Below are 24,398 nucleotides of genomic sequence, written 5' to 3'. Positions count from 1 at the left end.
TTCAGGACTGGAAGTTTTCCACTGTGAACATGGGACATAGTTGAACCTGTTTTCAGTGCTCCTACCGACATAAGTTAGATTGGGCTGTTGTCCAAAGCCTAACAGAAATGAATTCCATTATAGGGTACCATAGCCAGGGAACTTTCCTGGAGACAGCAGGCAGGAGGGAGAGGCTTCTGGTGTAATGGATCCTGCACAGGTAATTGAACACCTGGGCAGATCGTGGATGACTTTAGCTGCCGGAGATGATTCAAATGTTAAAGAGTCATTGTTAGCTTCAGCTGTCACTGGGACACAAACCCACAGTCATCAGGGAAAAGGAAAGCTCAGTTGATGAATGCTTGACCAGATTGCCCTATGGCGTGTCTAATTAGGGCATTTTCCTGATTGCTAATTGATGTAGGAGGGCACAGAGCCACTAGACTGTTGTTTCTTTTGTTCTGGCTGCTCACAGGCCTAGAACTTGTAAGCTAAACAAGGCCCTTTCTCTTCTGGATGTGTTTGTTTGTTTGTTTGTTTGTTTGCTTGTTTGTTTGTTTGTTTCAGGCACACCAGCAGAAGACATCAGATCCCATTACAGATGGCTGTAAGATACCATGTGGTTACTGAGAACTGAACTCGGGACCTCCAGAAGAGCAGCCGGTGACCTCTGAGCCATCGCTCTAGTCCCTTCCTCTAGATGTTTTTAGATCATGGTTTTATCACAGCAACAGAGACACGAACTAGAATAACCTGAGTTTTAATCAGGATTCAGTAATTTTGCCCAGTTCCTCTGACTTCCAAAGAAATGTCACCCTACGTATCTGTAATCTCCAACTTCCTAAGAATGGGTGTCCTTTGTAATATGGTTTAGCAATGGCATCCTACTCTGAAGGAACTTAAGGACATGACAAAGAACTGAGAGCAGTGTCTGGCTCTGAACCTCGGGATCTTACACGGAGAACAGCCTAAGTACTTGCCTATATTCCATTTCAAACAATGGGTGATTGGTCACGCTCTCTGCTAAGCTATTTGACTTTGGTTGCTACTGTTGACTTTTTTTTTTTAAGAGTTATTTATTTATTGCTTATACAATGTTCTGCCTGAATGTACACCTGCATTCCAGAAGAGGGCACCAGATCTTGCTATAGATGGTTAAGCGCCACCATGTGGTTGCTGGTAATTGAACTCAGAACCTCTGGAAGTACAACCACTGCTCTTAACCTCTGAGTCATCTCTCCAGGCCCTACCCGCCACCCCGTTTGTTTTTGTTTTTGTTTTCTGTTCTGGAGAGCAAACCTAGGAATCCATGCATGCTAAAGCAAATACTCTATCACCAAGCAACACTGCCAGCTACGTCTTATTAATTAAAATGACTATCAGCAAGGGTCAGCCCTGAAAGTAAAACCCATTCTCTGAACCCCACCTGCCCACAAACATCCTGAGCCCTAAAAACTTACAGTGGGAGAAGGTTCTGGCAAACTGTGGAAACCTGTTTGCTTCCAGTTCACTTCCAGCATTTTCATGTGTATGTGTCTCCCTTCGATGAAGGCTACGTAGTCCTTGAAATTGTTACAAGGGCCAGCTATGACACTCATGAAGTTGAGGTGGTAGCTTAGGTATTCTAAAAGCGAGGGCTTCACTCTGTGAACATAAGCAAGATGTAAAACGTGACTCTTCATCCGTGTTCAGTTCTCCTTTAGAGCATGCTCGATACCTGACTGTTCTCATTCATGACAAGACCCTTCATTTCTCTGTAAGATCCAGCTAAGACAGACATTACTAAGACAGGAACCATGAATGTATAGGTAACAGAGATGGAGGACCTTGAATTCGGAGAGGGTACCTCAGGCAAAGGTTACAGACCCTGAACTCTGAGGGGGGTACCTCAGGCAAAGGTTACAGACCCTGAACTCTGAGGGGGGTACCTCAGGCAAAGGCAGGGTGAGAATTTGACCTAAGGTCATTTGCTGAGACTCTCCAGACAGCGGCATTCTCTCCTGGCTGCTGACATAAATACAAAGGAAATGGTGGGAGGATCAAACCGGTTTCCCCTTGGAAGCCACACAAAACCAACTGTGCAATCTGTTGTCTGCTTTTGGTGTCTAGTCCTGAATGACAGCAGGGAAAATGTGGGATGCATGGCTCTCCTGGATTGCTTCAAGAGCATGTGTTCTCTTGATCCCCTCGTAGGTTATCACGGTAGGGAGGGGGCACTGGAAATACCAGTACTCATTAGGCCATCCGACTGTGCCTTAGACTGTTAATAGCCACATAGCGCTGAGCCAGAGAACGGACATATTAGAACCCTCCAGTTAAGCTCTCGGTACCCTCTTGTAGGATTGTAGGATCGTATCCTGCGGCTGTGACGGCTCTTGGTGAGCCATTCCAATGATGTTTTCATCCCCCACCAGTGTTTCTCTCCTGGTTCTTTAGGGGCCCCCATTCTTCTCTCTAACACCACTCCTGTTCCCTGTCCCTCCACAGTAGCCAATGTAGCCAATAACCAACTTCTGGACACCCCAATAACCGACTTCCGGACACCCCAATAACCGAATTCTGGACACCCCAATAACCGACGACTTCCGGACACCCCAATAACCGACGACTTCCGGATACCCCAACCTGGATTCTCTTCTTACTCACTTCCTGTCTTTCCTTGTGCTGGAGACCTAATCTCACTACATGAGTTAGTAATTATTATTTCTAAAACGCCCCAGACACAAATCCATTAAAAATAATTCTGGAGTAGATATCCCGCCTAGGAAAGGAGAAACTCACAGGACAGACAAAATTAGAGGGAAGATGCATCTACCCTTGACCTCTGCCCTACAGGAGACCCAAACATATACAGAAATGATCTATATCCAAAGTCAGCCATTGCCTGGCATTGTCCAAAGGTGAGGAGTAGTAGACAGAACAGTACCCATCAACAGCAGATCCAATAGTAAAATCATATCCATATAGTAAAATTGCTAAGTTTTATTAAAATGAGGAAACTCAAGACCAATGGTTCTCAACCTGTGGATCACAAACTTGTGGGGCTGCACATAAAATATTTGCATAACGATTTGTAACCGTAGCAAAATTACAGTTAGGAAGTAGCGATGAAAATAATTCTATAGTCAGGGGTCACCACAGCATTAGGAACTGTATCAAGAGGCCGCAGTGTTAGAATTGAGAAACACTGCTCTGGGCACATGCAAAGGGCTTGAGAAAGTACTGCTAATTGCTAACTTACTTCACAGCAAGTCGCTGCTGCTCGGCAGAAAGGTCTTCAGCTTTTCGGCCTAATCCTACAAAACAAAATTAGGAAATTAGGAGTCAGGTGTTTAAACTGAAAGAAGAAACTGATCCCAAAAGAGGCTTCCCAAACTCATTTGGAAAAAAAAAAATTTTTTTTGTTTGTTTGTTTCCCAAATTTTGCTATAAAAAGTCCTTGTCTTCATTTGCAAAAGCCCAACAGAAGGAAGGCAGGGAGCTGAGCACATACAAGTCCTGGATCCCTCCTTATGACAGGTATAAAGATCCTGGATCAGTTATTCACGAGACCACAGGTCTGTATGAACCAAGAACCTTCAAGGTTACTCGTATTTAATTTTCTTAGTAGGATATTAACTCCAGAGGCAGGGTTCCCTTGCTCTGGCAGCCCTGAGAGTCCCTTTTGTGAGCTGAACCAGTTCACATGTCTGCCTCATGATGCCCAGTGGGAAACACAGTGTGAGCATTAACAGTGACTATTAAAGGGACAGGACCTAGAAAGCCTGGGAGACCAGCCTCTGGGCATGCCTGGGAGGGGTTATCCAGAAGTGGTTAAGGGAGGTGGGAAACCCACCTTCACTGTAGGCAGCACCACTCCATCAGGGGGCTGGGGCTTCGTCAAAGTGAGCTAGGACCACCAAGCATCCCTCTCTGCCTCCCAACTTCAAACGCAATGGGACAAGGCACACATGTGCCTGCTGCTGTGCCTTCCCAGAGGGATGGACTGTTCCTCCGGCTGTGAGCCAAAATAAACCCTTTCTGCCATATGTTGCTTTGGTCGGAGTATCAGGAACAAAAAACCCTAATGCACCTGAGACTAAGGGGAGGCTGGAATGGGGGAAGCTGTGAGGAATGGGATGAGAGACAATGGGGAAGAATCAGGAGCCTCTGAACAGCAGAAGGAATGCAGCCCTAACTGCAGGGAAGACACAAAGAATGACCAAATTTTATTCTCTTTCTCCAGACTCACCCAGAGCAGACAGACTTCCAACAGCAAGCGATGTTCCTTTCCTGTACATTTGCTACTTACGTGCTACCTTGGAGTCAAAGAATCTAAAGGAGTACATTTGTGTGTTTTCACCCCTCTCTTGTTTCTGTGAAATGAGATCTCACTGTTCATCCCAGGCTGGTCCTGAATCTGCAGCCCTACTGTGTACCATAGCAACATGAGAGACTATATCTCCCTGTCAGCCATGAAGGCAATTCCACAATGACTTTAGCTATGTGCACTCGCTCGGGCCTATAATCGTAGCATGTGGAAGGCAGAGACGGGAGATGGAATTCCAGACCAGCTAGGAGACATAAGATCCTGTGGAAAGAAAATGCCTAAGAAAAGACAGAGTGTTTCTAGACTCTCTTACTCATCCCACACACAAGGGGAACAAAAATAAACGCTTTACTCCATGTTAGGAAGACTCCAGGAAATGTGGGAAGGGGGATACTTTACAACGTGAATTTAGACCCAAAGTCTATTTCAAATTTTTAAAAAAGAAGGAGAAGGGGAGGAGGAGAAAGAGGGAATGAAGGAGAAGAGGAAGTGGAGGAGGAAGAGGAAGATGAGGAGGTAATGTCAAAAAACAAACAAATAAAAAAGGAAACAGAATAATTCCAAATTCAGGACTAAGCTGGGATACACACTGAAGCCATAGAGAGGGGGAAAGACACCAATTAAATCCACTCTACCTTTCAGAGCTCAATAAGTAATACATCCATGGAATACATCCATGGAATACATCCATGGAATACATCCATGGAATACATCCATGGAATAATCCATGGCGATCTGCAGAACTGAACTGACTTAGACTATTGGTTATGTTATCCTGTTAGTCTACACTGGTAGACATGCCAACCCTTTGACAGGGTCACACAAAGCTGTCATGAATATAGTTTATAATCAAGAACAGAATTGCATAGCTAACCCCCACCCCGCCTCTATGCCACCCCGAAAAATCTTAGAATGTTTGATATAAGTTTATAATTTGGGGTAGAGCTACTTTCAAAGCTGTCCTAAGCTTCCTCAGGCCCATGGGCCATTGACTAGACATTTCTGGCAGCCACTACCAAGCAAGATTTCCATTTTCCTGGGAATTTCTGTGACAATGACTGTCATGTTTTGGGATGTGTCTGAGCACCGAGCAAATCAGGATGGTTGGAAACTCTATAAACACCCCATTCTAGCTATGGGGACACTCCATTGTAGCTATGGGGACACCACATTCTGGCTATGGGGACACCACATTCTGGCTATGAAATGACCGAGCTCTCACGGAGCTCCTTGCAGAGTATCTGAAACCCCAGATGTGAATGAAATGCACTGGGTCAAATGAAATTCAATCTGTCCCGATGCTTTAACTAAAACAAGGAAAGGAGCTCTTGGAGAGAAATCTTCTCCACCTCTCTACTATAAAGATGTCAACAGCTTTATATTCCCAGAGCATCTCAAACCCTCAGGGCACCTGCCCACTGCACCTCTTAGTATCTTCCAGTGTTTCACACTCCTCCTCCCTTCTCTGGAAAACCACCCTAAGGGTAAATACATGTTCTGGCCATTGTTAGCAAGAACTTAAGTGTGGGGGGGGGTCAGTTTTAAACATGCAAAAGGCTCTTCTTTCTCCCAGTTTTTTATAGGACAGACTAATCTTGCCGAATGATTTTTCTAAGTGCGCATCTCCCTTAACGAGTATAAAAAAACATAGCATTAAAAGCCAATGCTGTTAAATATTTTATCAGAGATAAAATCAAAGCAGAAAGAAAGCTGTTGTCTTAATAAATTTGGGGAAAGGTTGGAGTACATCATGAATTTAACTTTAAAATGTAAACAGCCAGTGTTCTTGGGGCAAACGTTTTAGCAAATGAAGGCAGTGGGTCCACAGGAAACAGGAGTGTTGGCTGGGAGGGAGAGTGGGGAGCCTGGGAACTCTGAACAGAAAAGTGCAAGGCCTGCAGTGTGGGAAAGCCCAGCCTGAGTGTGAAATGCACGCACAGAGCTCCAGATGCCAAAGGAAAACTGTTTTCTCACCGTCATGAACTTGGAACGCCAAGGTCGTGATCTTCTGGGTGACAATCATCAGAGGCCTAGAAAGAGGACAGAAAATAGAAGCTTTTTCTTTTTAAGAATAATAACAGAAACTTCTATTTCTTTACCTGATGGTTTTTCACCTTGAGGTTTACTGCATCAAATGCAGAAACAATGAATCCAACAGAATCTATTTTTATCCCCCTTGCAAATCGCTCTGCATATGCAGACATCACTTTCTGTGGCTCTCTGTCCTCTGGTGTCGATCTAGCCTTCGCCATCTGAGACAGTCTGGGATATCACACACGCGACTTTCACACAGGTCAATAAACACTGAATCATGGGAAGGGTAAAGAAAGGCCAGCAAAACGGAAAGTTCTTTTCCATGTTTCTAGCCTGAGTTTGCCCATATAGTTTAGACGGATGGCAGGCCAGACTGTTTCGTCTCTATTAGGAGATATGGGGCTATCATCCGTCTCTCCATCCACATCTGCCACAGTCTGGTTTGTTCTGTTAAAGCGAAGCTTACAAGTATACATGTAAGATACATTTGTAAATACAGCTGTCTGTAAATAAGCCATTTGTTAACAAAAAACCTTAACTTGATAAAGCCGACCATTGTAGCAAGACCTTTCCTGGGGGACATAAATAAACTTCAAGTCATCCTGGATAGGGCACCAGTGAAAGACAAAAGAAATGGGTTCACTCAAATCTTGCTTGCTGACACAGTACGTTTAACTTGTGTTACTCACAGGTTCGTGGATGAAGAGTTGCCGTCAGGAACACAGGCAACTTATGGTCAGCTAGTGCAGTGAAGAGAGCTCTTTCTCGCCCCTGTGTCCCCAAGCAAATATCAACAATGTGTAGACTCCACAGGACATGTCAAGAGCCCCAGGGGTTTAAGGGCATCCTGTGAGGAGCCTCATACACCTTGTCAATGGTGTATGAGCATTGTAACTACTCTAATTTTAAAACAGCAGCCGCCACGTCGTGCACAGAGGATATGGTCTCACAATAACCTAAAGTAAAATTTTACCAGGAAAAGAAAAGCTAGGATAACTGGATGATGGTAAAGATCACCATTTTAACCTTCAGCTACATATATCACATGCCCGTAATAAGGCAAGGAGATGAGGACTTAGGGGCTAACCTGGGTTACCTAGAGAGACTCTCTCTCTCTCTCTCTCTCTCTCTCTCTCTCTCTCTCATACACACACACACACACACACACACACACACACACACGCACGCACACACAAACTTATGCTTCAAAGTAAGAAAAGTGAAAATACTTATAAATCATATATTTTATAACTTTTTAACCTACAGTTTAATTTAAAAGTAACCATAAAATCTCAAGGAGTAGCTCTCATGGTGTGTGTGTGTGATGTGTTAATAAGCATATGAAAAGATAGCAGTTAGTAATTAGCAGTCACAGAAATTCAAGTGGGAAGCACTTCGAGGTACCATTCCCAAGCACCAGAACCTCTGCAATCGGAATGATGGACAATGAGAAGTGTTTGCAGGGATGCAGGGAAATCAGCGCCCTTATACACACTGCTGCTGAGAGCATGCAGTGGTTAATCTCCATCATCAACTTGACTTGATTAAGAAACACATAGGAAATTAATGAAGCACACTTTTGGCTGTCTCTGTGAGTGCACTTTGAGAGGTTCACCTAACGAGGGAAGATTCACCCTAAATGCAGATAGCATCGTGCCAGGAACTAGAGTACCAGACTGAATAAACAGGGGGAATGAGCTGAAGAGATGGCTGAGAAAAATACTAACTACCCTGAAATCTTCCTACCTCCAACATCGTGTTTGCAGAAACCTAATCCCCATTAGTCAGGACTTAAAAACAACATAATGCAGTGCTTTAAACAAAAATGTAGGTCTGCCTAGCAGGGACATCAGAGCTCTGCCCCAACAGATAACAATACGGATAGAAGGAGGTAACCAGGCAGGCGCCCTAGGGCAGCAAGCCACGCCATCCTGCTTTGGGTTGAAAAATAACTGAACACCATGGTTTTAGTCCTTGTAATAAGGGCTACCTCAGAGCTTCTAGAAGACCAACTTGGTCATACAGCTCCATGTGTCTTTGTAGCTCACCGTCTTGATGATCGGAAAGACCTCTGACCCAACAAAGTACAACAAAAGCTAAGGGCTATTTTTCTTAAAAGAAGTTTACTATATATAGGCACGGCATTCAAGGTAGTTTCTAAATATGGCTTTTACAGCATCGTCGCTTTCTTTCCAAAGCCCTTCTGTGTTCCTTTGCTTTTTTTCTCAAAGCCTGGAAATGCTAAGACTCCAGCTTCCGATGCAAATCCCCCCATATATTTTTAAATGTGCGCCATGTTCTCTGGTGATCATGCTATTGAAAAAAACTCTTATGGCTTCACAGCCAAGTTAACCCATACCTTTGCCATAGTGTCTGAACACAGGTACATCAATAATGTGATAAAATAGTATGGAATTAGCCTAGAATTCCATTTCTGTAAAAAAAAAAAAAAAAAAAAAAAAAAAAAAAAAAAAAGTATATTTGTTTTCATCTTCCAAGGGCTGCATTAAATGTCCTCCATTGCACAAGCATTTAATGGTCTAATAAGCATAAACTCCGCCCCCCCCATATTACCATGGATTAAACCCAGGGTCTCATAATACTAGACAAGTACTGTACCACTGAGTCCTGTCCTCCGATCTTTCCTAAGAATTTCACTGAGTTGCTCAGATTTGCTTTGAACTTACTATGAAGCTCAGGCAGGCCTTGAACCTGTGACATTCCTGCCTCAGTCTCCTGAGCAGCTACAATCATAGACATGTGCTGATAAGCCTGGCTTAAGAGTTTGTCTTATGGGAGACCCTATCCATCCCCAAAAATCTTTCACCCAAGAAATCTTCTGTATTTGTATTCCCATCTGAATATGTGTGTACCCACATTTATACACACTCACACATGTGTGCACACTTAATACAGGAAAGTCAACACTTCACAGTGTAGCCATGTGTTTATGTATGTAAAATCCACAAGCGCAGTTAATATATTATCAACCGACAGAATCTCAGATCAGCAGGGAAACAAGCCAAAAACACAAATGCTGGGTGGGTGTGTCAAACACTAGCCATGAATCTACGAGGTCTGTGATGTGCATTTAGAAATATTTAAATAACATTCAGGATTTGTCATTACAATCCTACTACCAACAAAAAAACAACAGCGTCACTAGTAACAGACCCTCTAGGAAGACACTGTCTTGCGGTTGTCATTTCTTCCCATTTCCTTTCTAGAGATGTTCAGGTTCAGAGAAACAGATTCATCTCACACACTTTAAAACATTTTCTTATTTCTCTGCTTTTTTGGGGGGGAGGGGTAGGGGTTGAGATAGTGTCTCACTCTTTAGCTAACTCTGCCCTCCAACTCAAGATAATCCTCCTGCCTTCACTTCCTGAGATCTGGGACTGCAGATGTGAGCCATTGTACCTAGTTTAAAACCCTCATTACCAATGGTAGCATTAATTAGCTCTTTGAGCTAATTGTTCACATTTTAGGCCACACAGGATACCACCAGTTTTTCACTATTAATGAAAACAGCCAAAACTTCTGAATAATTTTTTTCTTACCACAATTCAATTCCTATTAATTTTGCCTATTATAGAATATGAACTTCAAAGAAAATTTTTGAAACTTGTAGGAAAATTGCCTCCCAGAAGGGTTATGTGTATTTATATTTCTACCGGTGTGAGAGAATTCACATTTCATGTTTTCAAAAACACTTGGGTGACCTGAATTGCCAACATGAGGGGGGAAATTATCTGCCTGGATCTTGCCTGGACTGGAAAAAAGAAGTAATAGTTCTGGTTACTGCCCTCAGGAAAAAAAAATAACTTCCTTTGCACCCTTCTGTGAGTGCAAAAACAAGAATCAATTCACTACAACAAGCCTGAAAAATATCAGCTTTGCTACAATTGCAGCATTTCCCCAGGGAGAGGGGCACGTAGTCTAATGCCGTCTGGAGCCATGTTCACGGAGAAAACATGAAGATATTCACAGCTTCTAATACATGTGTCGATTTAAATTCCATTAGCAACGCTGACGAGGTGCATTCTGTGTGATTTCTTTACAGGTTCAGCTCACGGCCACTTGATTACTTCTGAATGATAAATAAATTTTCAAGTCTTGAAATCACCTAAAGTCTAAGTGCATACATTCCTCCAAATTAAAGCTATCCATATATGTTCTGACACTAATCACACCCAATCCCACTTAATGCCTGTCTGTGCCCTCACACTAACGATACAATAAAGAGTGCTAAGCACTAAGATTCGCACTCACAAGACAGATGCTCCCACATGCTTCCACTCTGAAATTTTATCTCTTGACAAAGTCTGAAACACCACCTTTCAGTTGAAAGAGATAGCAAGGCTAGGTCAACACCATTGTAACAGAAAGCTTATGGCTGGTGCATATTTACAGTAAGAACCAGCATTCCGGGGCAGTGAGATGGCTCATCCACCACCCAGCCTGATGACCTGAGTTCATTCCTCAGGACTCACATGGCAGAAGGAGAAAACAGACTCACACAGAATATCCTCTGACCTCCAACACAGGGGCTGTGCCATGCATGTGTGCACATGAACATGTGTACGAAACCTAAATAAGGACAAACTATTTTTAATAATGGCTAAGATCAAAAACTCAGGTGACCGCAGATGCTGGCGAGGATGTGGAGAAAGAGGAACACTCCTCCACTGTTGGTGGGGTTGTAAGCTGGTACAACCACTGGAAATCAGTCTGGAAGTTCTTCAGAAAGCTGGACATAGTACTACCCAAGGAACCAGCTATACATCTCCTGGGCATGTATGCATAAGATGCTCCAACATACAACAAGGACACATGTTCCACTATGTTCATAGCAGCCTTATTTATAAGAGCCAGAAGCTGGAAAGAACCCATATTTCCTTCAGCAGATGAATGGATACAGAAAAACGTGGTGCACTTACACAATGGAGTACTACTCTGCTATTAAAAACAATGACTTCATGAAATTGTTAGGCAAATGGATGCTACTAGAAAATATCATCCTGAGTGAGGTAACCCAGTCACAAAGAACACACATGGTGTGCACTCACTGATCAGTGGATATTAGCCCAAAAGCTCAAATTACCCAAGATACAATTTATAGACCACGTGAAGCTCAAGAAGAAGGAAGAACAAAATGTGGGTGCTTCAGTCCTTCTTAGAAGGGGAAACAAAATACTCACAGGAGGAAATACAAAGTGTGGAGCAGAGACTGAAGGAAAGGCCATTCTGAAGGAAAGGTCAAACTGAAGAAAAGGTCAGACTGAAGGAAAGGCCAGACTGAAGGACTGCCCCATCTGGGGTTCCATCCCATATGCAGCCACCAAACCCAGTCACTGTTGCTGATGCCAAGAAGTGCATGCTGACAGGAGACTGATATAAATGTCTCCTCAGAGGCTGTGCCAGAACCATACTGGAATTCAGATTAAGATACTTACAGCCAACCATTAGACTGAGCAAAGGGGGACCCCAATAATGGAATTAAAGAACTGAAGGAGCTGAAGGGGTTTGAAACCCCATAGAAAGAACAACAATATCAACCAATCAGACCCCCCAGAGCTCCCAGGGACTAAACCACCAACCAAAGAGCACACATGGGGGGACCCATGGCTCCAGCCACATTTGTAGCAAAGGGTGGCATTGTCTGGCATCAATAGGAAGAGAAGCCTTTAGACCTGTGAAGGCTCGTTTCCTCAGTGTAGGGGAATGCCAGGGTGGTGAGGTGGGAGTGAGTAGGTGGGAGGAGGAGCACCCTCATAGAAGCAGGGACAGGGGTGTGAGGTGGGGACCAAGAAAGGAGATAACATTTGAAATATAAATACATAAATTATCCAGTCAAAACAAAAAAAAAAAAAAACAGAAAAAGGAAGCCTTCTTTGATGAATTAGTTTTTGCACAGAAATACAGAAACAATAAAGATAAACCTTGAAAATAAAAAAAAAATGATAATAATTTCCGAAAGAATTAACATTGGTAAAGATCCCCTGTAATTTGTGATTGAAATCCATTGTCAATTTCAGGGTGAGGGGTACCTCTCCATTTATGTTGATGGACATTAGCCAGGAAGACAGGCTTATATCTGCCATTTCTTAAAAGAAAATATGAAAAAATAAACATTAATAAGAAAAAATGGTGGTACATGCCTTTAATCCCAGCAACTGGGAGACAGAGACAGGTGACTCTGAATTTGAGGCCTACCTGGTATTAAAGGACAGCCAGGGATACACAGAGAATTTTTCAAAATCAATAAATAAACAAATAAAATAGAAAGAAACAAATCTCCACATAGTAGATAGCATTACCACTAGCAATCAGAAAACTAAGTCAGGGACAACCTCCAAGTAGCAGGCTCACCCTCTTTGTTTCTGCTTCCTAACCACTTACTTGTAAGCTGAAAACTCAGTAGTTTTGTGTGTGACCTCCAGAGATTTCTTACAGGAAATTAAAAAAAAAAAAAAAGAATAAAGAAGCCACAAAATATACACCACTTGAGGAAACTCACCAGGACTCAGCTTGCAGAAAGAGATGGAAGTTAATTTGCACCTTCCTTGTAGGCAAACATCAGCCCTGTGGTGCAAGCACTTGACTATTTTCCCCAAATGCCCTTGAACTTCTTCTAGCAACTTCCCATGATTTTGAACATGCTAAAAGTAAAGCAAATGATGCCAAGTATATGATGCATACCCATAAACCCAACATATATCTGAGAGAGTTCAAGCCCAGTTTATGCTATGGAGAAGAGACCAACCTAGAACAGACTGTCTGGGGTTGGCATAGGGTGCGACAGAGAAAAAAAACTAAGAACAGGAGAAAGATACACGGTGTTGACAGGCCGAACGCAGGTGTATGTGTAACACCCCAGCTACGAATGATGACGTGTTCTTATCCAACACGGAAGCAGGAGATGCATGCTGGCCCATCAAAAGCTAAAGAATCGTAAGTCCATGTATGTGAGTTGCTTAAAGCTGCTATGAAAAATCGCCGCACACTAGATGGCTTACGAAAAACAATATTTGGGTTCCAGTTTTTAAACTCATGTTTCTTGACAAAGGTCCAAAGCTAGTCAGATGTGCTCAGGGGTAGCTCTTTCTACAGGCTCAGCAGGGCAGTGTGCCCCATGCTCTCCCTGACTTCTGCCGGTTGATGATTCTCAGCATGGCTGACTCAGGCTATACCCTTAACGTCTACCACCGCCTTCAAACAGGCTTCCCTGTGTGTGTGACTGGGCCTTCCTATCCAGACGCTCTCACAAAGACGCCGGTCAGACTGCATCTAAGGCACATGCACTAGCTCAGGGCCGTTGATTCCATCTGCAGAGATGGTATCCGGGAAGGAGCTCGGAGCCGGAAGCTGAGTGGCCAGGAGCTTGGGAAGAACACACGCAATCCTGGACATGGCCACATGTTAGTGCTCTACGTGTTCTGGATTATGAGACTTTGCAGCTGTGCTCACACCTGTGTGTCTGCTGTACACAGACTTCGCAGTCTATGTCTGCTGACTCAAGAATGAAAGCACCTTAGATGTCGGACCAGTGTAGCTCTCCTGCACAAAGGCAACGCTTGCATAGACCCCACCAGATATATCAAGGGTCATTCCCTAGAGGGAGGTTTAAAACGAAGGGTGCTTACAAAGAAGCCTCGATGTTTGCAGTGTTCTCTAATGCTCCCAGCAGCCTCAGCCGCATGCCGTTCAACAGCCATTACTTTTAATGTACTACACTTCCTTCCAGTGGCTTCCCAAAGTCCCTAAGCTGGGTTTAGACAAACGACTCTCTTTTCATATCCACATATCTGTATTGATTCTTTTCATTTATATATATATATATATATATATATATATATATATATATATATATATATATATATATACACATACATACACACACACACACACACACACACACACACATATTTATATATAAGTGCATACCTGCTCAGCCTCTATGTAAACTGAAAAAGTTAATTTTAGGTCCCAACTCGACTGCTTTAAAAGGTGCTTTTCCTTTTGGGTATGTGTATGAGAATCAACAGCATGAGTGAGGTCCTGTCCTCCCTGGGATCCCTGGTGGCATTGTCCAGGCCACTGTAGGCCTGGCCACGACAAACAGTCAAGTGTGAATTCTCCTAATTTAGAGCCACAACATCCACCTTCTTAGCCTTATTGCTGCAACAAAGCGCCAGGACCAAAAACAACTTGAGGAGAAAATGTTTCATGTGGCTTTCATTTCCATATTGATGCTCATTATTGAAAGAAGTCAGCACAGGAAGTCAAGTGAGGCAGGAGCTGATGCAGAGGCCATAGAGGGGGGCAGCTTACCGTTTGCTCTCCCTAGTTTGTCCAGCCTGCCTTCTTCGAGAACCCAAGACCACCTTCCCAAGGGTGTCTCCACCCACAGTTAGCTGGACTCTCCCACGTCAATCACTTACTAAGGAAATGCTCTACAGTTCTGTCTACAGCCTGATCTTTGAGGCAGTTTCCCAATTGAGCCTTTCTCCTCTCCACTGACTCTAGTTTGTGTCAAGTCGACATAAAACGAGCCATCGCAGGATCTGAGATACAGGTGGCAGCCCCTGAGCCTGATTACCATTAGCCTCAGCCTGGGAGTTACAGCTTCAGGTGAGACTTCTCGGTCTTCACAATAACAGGAGACAATTCTCCTAAATAAATCTCTTTGTGTGTGTGTGTGTGTGTGTGCATGCACACACTCACAGTTATCTCCTGTTGCTCTGTTTCTCTGGAGAGCTCTAACAGACATACATAAACACAACTGGAATAGACCAGGGTAGAAATCACAGAAGACACTTGTAGGTTGTTGGTCTGGCACTGCTAGGTATTCAAAAGCTAAATACGCCCCCCATCCCCCAAGATCTGGTTGCCCACTGATCCAGGAGATCCTCATGTACAAAAAATGATGTTACATACCTGTTCCCAAACTAATTGATCTAAAAAAGGCTAAAACCTATGGTTGGGTGGTAGATAGAGGTAGGCAGATTTTCAGTTCCCTGGCTGGGCACTGTAGGTAGAGAGAGGAGAGAGAGAAGAGACAAAATGAGGAGGAAGTCACCATCAAAGGAGATGGACCATGAGCACATAGCCAGGAGGAACAGCAAGTAACAAGGAACCTACGGCTGGGGTGTAAGTTAGAACAGCTCCAAACCCCATACCGTCTAGGCTTACAGCCTGTAAAAAAAAAAAAAAAAAAAAAAAAAAAAAAAAAAAAAAAAAAAAAAAAATACCTGGATTGCATGTCTTTTACACAGGCTAGCAAGAATTTACATTTTCTTTTACAGACATACATAACACAACTGATAAAAGTATCCACCACTACAGCACTCGCTGTTTATATAAACACACTGGGTAAATATGGTTGACGGGTGTATTGGCAAGTTGTGTGTCAACTTGACACAAGCTGGAGTTGTCACAGAGAAAAAGACACCTCCCTTGAGGAGACGCCTCCATGAGATCCAGCTGTAAGGCATTTTCTCAACTAGTGATCAAGGGGGGAGGGCCCAGCCCATTGTGGGTGGAGCCATCCCTGGGCTGCTGGACCTGGGTTCTATAAGGAAGCAGACTGAGCAAGCCAGGGGAAGCAAACCAGTAGGTAACATCCCTCCATGGCCTCTGCATCAGCTCCTGCTTCCTGACCTGCTTGAGTTTCTGTCCTGGCTTCCTTTGGTGATGAACAGCAATGTGGAAGTGTAAGCTGAATAAACCCTTTCCTCCCCAACTTGCTTCTTGGTCATGATGTTTGTGCAGAAATAGAAATACTAAGACAATGGGCAATGGCAACCCCAGTCAGTGACACCAAGGTGACAGTTATCTTGCTACCCAAACTACTGCATGACAGGGACAAGGACAGGGCTCAGGTGGAGAAGCTATAGTGGGTGGCCATCAGGACATGGAAGTGGTCTGTAGTTAGGCATCTTGAAATAATGAAGTTTCAAGGCTGCTTGTGGGAAGCCACTGTATTCGCCATTACAAGATGGCGCCCAGCCCGAAGGGAGAGTGGCCAGTTTTGAGATAAACAACCTAAGTGCGCATGCACGCCTGCCTGTTTTTGCTGAATCATGGTGACTCTGAGTATGCTAATTAGAGCGCACAGAATGCACCAATCAGGTGGCGGCACAGTCCTCCTAAGCATATATAAGGAGGGCTGGTTTCTGGGCTCGTGGTCTTTCGCTACTTCAATCAAGCCCGCTATAAACGCCTGTAGAAGGATCCTGTTGTGGCGCGTCTTCCTTGCCGGCGACATAGGCGATCGCTACACTGCTGAAGTTAGCAAAGGCTCGTCTTCTATTAGAGGATTAGCCCAAGTCTGAAGGAGTGAACTAGACCACTAGTGCAGACCCCAAACTTTCACAAGTCACATAATACAGGTAGGAGACGGGAGGGAGGAGTGTTACTACCCATTGTGTGGACCATCACTCTGGCAAGTATAGACAGAGACTTGAAAGGAGTCAGATCGAGGTAAGAATAGCCAGCCAATAAGGAAGGGATCTTAGACCTGGGGTGGCCCAGCATGGTGACAATTTAGTGAGTCTGACAGTACCCAGGCTGCTGACATCATGCCTGCCCTGTTAGTGGCAATAAATTGCTGGATAAATCAAGTTATGGACATTTCCTGCCTCAAAAGATATATACAAGAAATAGGCAAATGAGTATTTGCCCAACACTCAGCCCTAAGTGGAATTTCTCCAGCAAATCACCAGGGCCCAGGGACCACTGTGGAAGAGACAAGAAGAGTCGTCCACGGATGTGTTACAGTGTCTGTGCTTTGTGTTTTTATGGGTTCCCGTGGTGTGGGAAGTGTGGGTGTCTTGTGCCTTCTCCTGGTCTCTTTCCTTCTGTTGGTTTGCTTTGGGGGCCCTTCTAAGGTGCTGGTTTTGTTTTGTTATATTTTTAATATTTTCTTTTGCTTCGTTGTTATCCATTAGAAGACTGTTTGTCTTCTAGTGTGATGGGGGTGGGTCTGGATCAGAGGGGAGGCTGAAGGGACCGGAAGGAACAGAAGAACAAAAGCAAAGCTGTAATCAGGATGTATTGTGTGAGAGAAGTTTCTTTTCAATAAAAGGAAAATACTTTGGTTAATATCCCAACTGCTATATCTGATAAGGGCATCTATAAGTCTTCCAAAAACACTGCATGTATGCTGTTCTTCTTGCACGTACTTCCGTGTCCTGGGTGCAAGATTCCAGAATAAAGATTATGATCCCCGTGACTGGAGTTACATGTGTGTGGACTGCTATGTGTGTGGGTGCTGGGATGTGTGTGGACTGCTATGTGTGTGGGTGCTGGGATGTGTGTGGACTGCTATGTGTGTGGGTGCTGGGATGTGTGTGGACTGCTATGTGTGTGGGTGCTGGGATGTGTGTGGACTGCTATGTGTGTGGGTGCTGGGATGTGTGTGGACTGCTATGTGTGTGGGTGCTGGGATGTGTGTGGACTGCTATGTGTGTGGGTGCTGGGATGTGTGTGGACTGCTATGTGTGTGGGTGCTGGGATGTGTGTGGACTGCTATGTGTGTGGGTGCTGGGATGTGTGTGGACTGCTATGTGTGTGGGTGCTGGGATGTGTGTGGACTGCTATGTGTGTGGGTGCTGGGATGTGTGTGGACTGCTATGTGTGTGGGTGCTGGGATGTGTGTGGACTGCTATGTGTGTGGGTGCTGGGGATCATACTCAAGTCCTTTGGAGGCACAGCCAGTGTACTTAACTGCTGAGCCATCTCTCTGACCTGAGCTAAAGTATTCTATACATTCACTCATGGAACACCAGTTAAGTGCCTAGAACCCTTCTTAGTAGGACTTCAGAGTGAAACCAAAACATGAATAAACTGTACAGGCAGTTGTGATTCCCACTAAAAGCCTATTTTTAAAAGATTATTTATTTATTTTTTATGTATGGGTATTTTGCCCCTGTGTGTGTATCTGCATAGCATGCATGTGCCTGGTGGCCTATGAGGCCAGAAGAGGGCATCGGATTCACTGGAACTGGAGTTATAAATATGTGTTAGCTGTTGTCTGGGTAGAGGAATCAACGGTGTGTGCCTGATCCTCTGGAAGAGCAGTCGGTGCTCTTAACCACTGAGCCACCTCTCCAGTCCTTAAACATGACTTTTAATGCATCCTGGCTATTTTGTAGTCCTTGTTGTTACTTTATTTTATAAGCAGCACACATCATTAAAAAGTAGAAAACAATAAAACAAGTGTGTGAACTGGTTTCAGGACGATTGAGGAAGCATTTCATGGTTTGGGGACAAGATACACACAAGTGAAAACAGGAAGCAGAAAGCTGTCGGGCCCCGTGGTAGACAGGACTGAAGAACAAAGAATGTCACCAGATGATGATCCTGAAGACTTAAACAAGGCACGCTTGCCTTCCAGAGCCTTCTCGAGCTGGGCAGCTTTGTGACTCAACTTACAAGGTGTTGGGAATGAGAGCTGCCCTGCTTTATAGGATGTTTGTATCCCAGGCTCCACCCAGCAGACCTAGCATCCGCCCATGCCTGACCACGTGATTTCATGAAAGCTAGGATCCGCCCATGCCTGACCACGTGTATTCATGAAAGCTAGGATCCGCCCATGCCTGACCACGTGATTTCATGAAAGCTAGGATCCGCCCATGCCTGACCACATGTATTCATGAAAGCTGTGCCATTCAGACCCTCATGATGCTCGAGTCATTCAAAAGACAGCACGCTCACCCCAGGCTGCAGACTTCAGCCCTTTGCTGACGACTGCCTGGCACTGGCGGGCAGACCTCTCTACAGGTGAGTTGCATTCCAGGGCCCCAGTCCTACTGATTTAGTTAACTTCTGATGTTGTGACCAAGTATCCAATGGAAACAGCCTTCAAGGAGGAAGGATTGTCTTGCTCAGGGCACACGGGAGTCAGCCCATCTCAGCAGGAAGGACCCGGTGGAGCAGCTCACATCATGTAGGCAGTGAAACAGTCCGTGAGGATTCCTCATCCCGTGAGACACTGTGGCGCACATTCAGGGTGGGTCCTAACCCTTCAGCTGATTTTCTGCAAACACTCTCTAGACATGTCAAGAGGTGACCCTCACCAATCTCCTAGGTGACTCTAAATCTAAACAGTTAGACCATGGGCCGTCACCATCGCCATTTCTGATTTCAGGCGCCATGGCTCCCTTATGGCTATGTACACCTCCTCAAGGATATTCACAAACACCCTTTATTTCATACCTGTAGGTCCCATCGTTTTTGAAGCAACACCATATAAAATCACAAGCAGCCTGAAAGTACATCTGAAACGATCAGACTAATCTCTGATTAACTGTTTTAGGAAATCACTAGGGAGTAAGTCGGGTCAAGGACAAGTCTTGGGGTCCTTCCTGGTACTTGGGTGCAGCTTGGGTTCAGCTGCAGGACAAGTTTTCAGGATTTATTATTTTAAGGTGCAAGCTAGTCCCAAGCTGGATTGGTTTGGCCTCTCAGCACCATCTCTCCAGTGCCATGACACAGTGCTGTGTTTTTATTTGCACGACAACAGTTGTCACCGGTACTGGGGATTTCTCCTGTAGTTGACCAAAGTCAAGGGGATCTGGAAGTGGAAGCATTGGTTGCAGTAGAGACACAGGATGCTAAAAGGACACCGCCTGCTTATGTGTTATTAACTAGTAAGGGACGAAATGCCGGGGGCTAGAGAGATGGCTCAGCAGTTAAAATGCTTCCTGCTCTTCCAGAGGACCCAGGTTCAGTTCCTCTGGCTGTTGTCCATTTATAGCTCTCTATAACTCCAGCTCCAGAAATCCAATGTCCTCTTCTGGTTTCCACTGGCGTTACAGTCAAGTCACATATACTTACAGACACACCCATGCTCCCCAGATCTCACACACACACACACACACACACACACACACACACACACACTCACTCACTCACAAATACACCTTTAAAATCTTTTTTACAAGAGATGAAACACTGTGATGGTTTGTATATGTTCACTCCAGGGAGTAGCACTTGTAGAAGGTGTGGCCCTGTTGGAGTAGGTGTGTCACTGTGGGTGTGGGCTTTAAGATCCTCATCCCAGCTGCCTGGAAGTCAGTATTCTGCTAGCAGCCTTCAGATGAAGATGGAGAACTCTCAGCTCCCTTTATACCATGCCTGCCTGGATTTATGGTTTTTTTTTTTTTCCAACTAGAACTTGTTCTGTTCTAGGCTGGCCTTGAACTCAGATATCTGCTTGTCTTTGCCTCCTGGGATACCTCCTTGCACTACAAAGCCTGGACCCAAACTTAGCTGGGTGAGATCTTGCGCCAAGGTCACCTGTTTAATAACCTTGAACACAGGATTCTGCTCTGTTTCACTTCCTGGTGCCCCTTTAAAATTCAAACCATATATTTTATATTTCTCCTTTCTCAGCTAGGATGAGGGTCTTAAAGCTCACACCTACAGTGACACACCTACTCAAACAAGGCCACACCTTCTAATAGTGCCACTCTCTGGGGCGAGCATATACCATCACAAACACATAAGGAAGTGTGCTGTAAAGTTTTATGTCAACTTGACACAATTTAACATCATCTGAGAAGAAAGCTCAATCAAGAAAATATCTCCATAATATTCAGCTGTAGGACATTTTCTTAATTAGTGATTGATGGGAGACCGCCCAGTCCCTTATGGGTGATGCCGTCTCTGAGCTGGTGGTCCTGCTTCTAGAAGAAAGCAGTCTGAGCAACTCATGTTGAGCATCCGATAAGCAGCATCCCTTCCATGGCCTCCTCAGATCCTGCCTCCAGGTTTCTATCCTGCTTGAGTTCCTGCCCTGACTTCCTTTGATGATGAACTGTGATTTGGAAGAGTAATCCAAATAAACCTTTTCTTCAATAACCTGCTTTTTGGTCATGGTGTTTCATCACAGCGATAGAAACACTACGACCAGAAACATGTATATTCTTCAGTGTTTACAGGCCCTGCATTGTACTAAAAGGGACGGAGACAAGGCATGAAGACATGCCTAACTGATCCAGTGACACTGAAAAGGGAAATGGGATGGCTCTGAGGCTCCTGGGTTGTACCTTCTTGCTACCTTCTGTGACCTCCTTATGATTGTACAGAGTTAACAGTATAGATGAAGTACATTTTAGCCTCACCTCATTACCATGATGTCTCGCTGTGATTTAGCTGGGCATGATTAGCTTTAATTGCACATGTCGTTTATAGACCCTAAGAGTTAGCCAAGGTCACCGGCCAAACACTCCCCCTTACAATTAAGATACTCACCCAGAAAAATCTGTAGTGAGAATTCCATAGTGGAAGATGTATATGCGGCTGATGTGACATATGGTGAGGTAGCCCATTGCTACAAAAAAGGAATACCTGAAACCCAAAACACAAGGGACCAGATTAATGTGCAGGACAGCAAGGTGCCCGACAAAAGCTTGCGTCATCCTCTCGCACGCCCTCTGCAAAAAACTGTTCACAACATCTTGAGTGCTCCAGCCCTGTCTATCCCATCTCCCCTTTCCTCCCACTCTTCTGAGCTCTTCGTCTTCTTACCCAGACAACAGCTTTAGCAGCTAAAAGAGCTGTGCACCAAATGTGTAGTGTCCACACAGGCCAAAGAAAGCATCCGATTCTCTGGAACTGCATTACAGGCAGTTGCAAGCCACCATGTGGGAGCTGGGAATCAAACCTGGGTCCTCCGGAAAAGGACCCAGTGCTCTTAACTGCTGAGCCATCTCTCTAGTCCTAGCTGTTTACTTCTGAGTATGAGCAGCTATCACCAGACTCTAGTTTCTTAGCCTTCCAATGTGGGCTCAGTACCCAAGGAGCTCCAAGCTTTAGTGCCAGATACTGACTTTGGAGATGTCAAATCCCTGGACTAAGGAACTACAGGGTTCTGATTTCCTGGCAGACAGCTATTGTAGTACTCAGTTTCTATCATGTAAACCAGTCTAATAAAGCCCCTTTGTTACATAAGTATGTCTGTCTATCTATCTGTGTCTCTTTTTGTCTTTCTGTGTCTGTCTCTCATCTGTCTGTCTCTCTTCTCTCTCTCTCTCTCTCTCTCTGTCTCTGTCTCTCTCTCTCTCTCTCTCTCTCTCTCTCTCTCTCTCTCTCTCTGTGTGTGTGTGTGTGTGTGTGTGTGTGTGTGTCTGTATGTCTGTGTTTATACAGGGTCTCACCTGGACTGGAACTCATTCTGTGTAAACCAGACTGGCCTGGAACTGACAGAGATCTACTTGCCTGCCATCCAGACTCTGGGATTAAAGGCACATGCTATCATGTCTGGATGTGTGTTTTCTATCGGTCTTGCTTCTCCAGAGCATCCTCCCTAGCACACCACCCCTGCTCCCCAAGCCCAGCATAAGTCACTGCTTAGCTGATTGAATTATGCTGATATAGAACACTAATAAATTAAAATCATCCACGTGGGTGTCTGCTTTCCCAACTCACTAGAATTTTGAGCGTCCCAACCCTCAGCCTAACACATGGATTGGGGGTAGAGAGGGTATCAGTGACTATTGTAGAAATGAATACACTTACCATTTTAAATGTCTCAGGAACCCAACAGATAGAGACACAAATCCAAAAGCTTTAACTTCTAACATATGTCATAAACCCGGGAAGATGAATATTCTGACATTAAGTTGTACTGAAACTCACATGTTCACATTAAAATAACTCATGAATTCTAGGTCAACCCAGGGAGCAGTAGAGAAAGGAATGTCTCCAGACAGTGAGCTAAAAGAGTTCTATAGAGCATTACACAACATTAGGTTCTTTCATCTTAGCTGTGGAGGACGATGTTCCAGCCAAAAGGCAGTGGTTGGGCATCTGCCTACCATGCATGAAGACCCAAGCCTGCAACTCACATAGCCAGAGAGAAGAAAGGAAAACAGTAAGAGTCAAATAGACTTAGCCAAAAAATTCAAAATATGAAATGTTCTAAAATAAAAAATGCTCCACAAAAAAACAAAGAAAGAGTTAAAAAAAAAAAAAAGAGTCCTGTCAGTTCCCAAAAATGTTCAGATCGCAAAAGATTCCCAACCTTAAGGTCTCAGACTCCGAGAGTCAAACCATGTAGGTCTATGCTCATGTTCCAAAACCTTAAAGCCTTCGTCGAGACTGGAGGCACGTCTTCCCAAAACACATTAGACAACAAACAGTCCACCTGCTCTACACAAAAAAGGCTCCTTACCGTGGATCCCCCTAAATCCCTTCTAAGCGTGCCCAAGAGCAAATGCTCTGAGCAGCTAGAGCAGGAGGGGAGGAGGAAACCTCATTGCCCCTGGCTTCCATTCCCTTCCAGTCTAAAAAGTTCATGGGTACAAGACAGAAATGCAGAGCAGATTTATCAGGCAACAGACTCCTGTAGAACCAGGCCAACTGTAGCCACAGCTGCTTCTACCCTGGGTTACAGGGTAAACAGACTCAACGCAGTGGTTGTAATTAAACCACAGCTGTCAAAAACAGGAATATGTATTGAATCCTAACAAAACAGGGCAGGGCGTTCTTGCCCTGGCTAGACCTGAGTCCTCTGCGACTCAGGAAAGACATATTTGAGCACAAATAATAAGAGAGCAAACCCCAGCACCCATAAAAGCAATCGGTGGTATGAGAAACCGGCAGGATGGCTATTTTTGGAAAGACAAATTGGGACAGGACAGTTAGTAGTGTTCTCATGTTGACCTGACTGGTGTCTTCTGTATAGATAAAAATAATTATCAATCTGAAATTCTTTACATAAGTATTCATTTCCTCAATTCAAACAATAAAAAATATGAACACCCTACACACTTGTTTCTAGAAGAACGGTGTTAGCAATGAAGCCAAACATCAACTGATACATTGATCACTCTGTACTGAGAATAATGAGACACGCTAAGGAGAGCTTAGCCTAGGACACAGCAAAGCAAGGGCTCCAGAATCAAACCTGCACCACCAGTTCCCAAGGCCTGCATCCTAGAGGATACGAACAAGATCCGCTTAAGCTGACACCTGTGTTTCCTGTCTAATACTGTAACATGGGATGAATGAAAACAGAAGTTGTACCCCAAGAACTCTCTCAAAACGTCCTCAGTAGCTGCTAGGC

General features: G+C 44.4%; 1 protein-coding gene across 3 annotated transcripts in view; it reads right to left on the bottom strand.

Annotated features, from left to right (window-relative positions):
- The window catches only part of MBOAT1 (membrane bound glycerophospholipid O-acyltransferase 1), a 100,914-nt gene that overhangs the window by 20,736 nt on the left and 55,780 nt on the right, over positions 1 to 24,398 (bottom strand). For 2 of the 3 annotated variants that reach the window (XM_080918304.1, XM_080918306.1), the window contains exons 4-7: positions 21,584 to 21,679; positions 6,263 to 6,318; positions 3,221 to 3,275; positions 1,440 to 1,623 (exon numbers count right to left, since the gene is read on the bottom strand). In XM_080918304.1, coding sequence (XP_080774430.1) covers positions 1,440 to 1,623; positions 3,221 to 3,275; positions 6,263 to 6,318; positions 21,584 to 21,679 — 391 coding nt within the window. The remainder of the gene's footprint in view (positions 1 to 1,439; positions 1,624 to 3,220; positions 3,276 to 6,262; positions 6,319 to 21,583; positions 21,680 to 24,398) is intronic. The other variant, XM_080918305.1, reaches the window with a different exon arrangement.

The sequence above is a fragment of the Micromys minutus genome (assembly GCF_963924665.1).
Source record: "Micromys minutus genome assembly, chromosome: 6".
NCBI classification, from domain to species: Eukaryota; Metazoa; Chordata; class Mammalia; order Rodentia; family Muridae; genus Micromys; species Micromys minutus.
The sequence above is the reverse complement of the archived record's forward strand: the minus strand, read 5'-3'. Positions and strand labels throughout refer to the sequence as shown.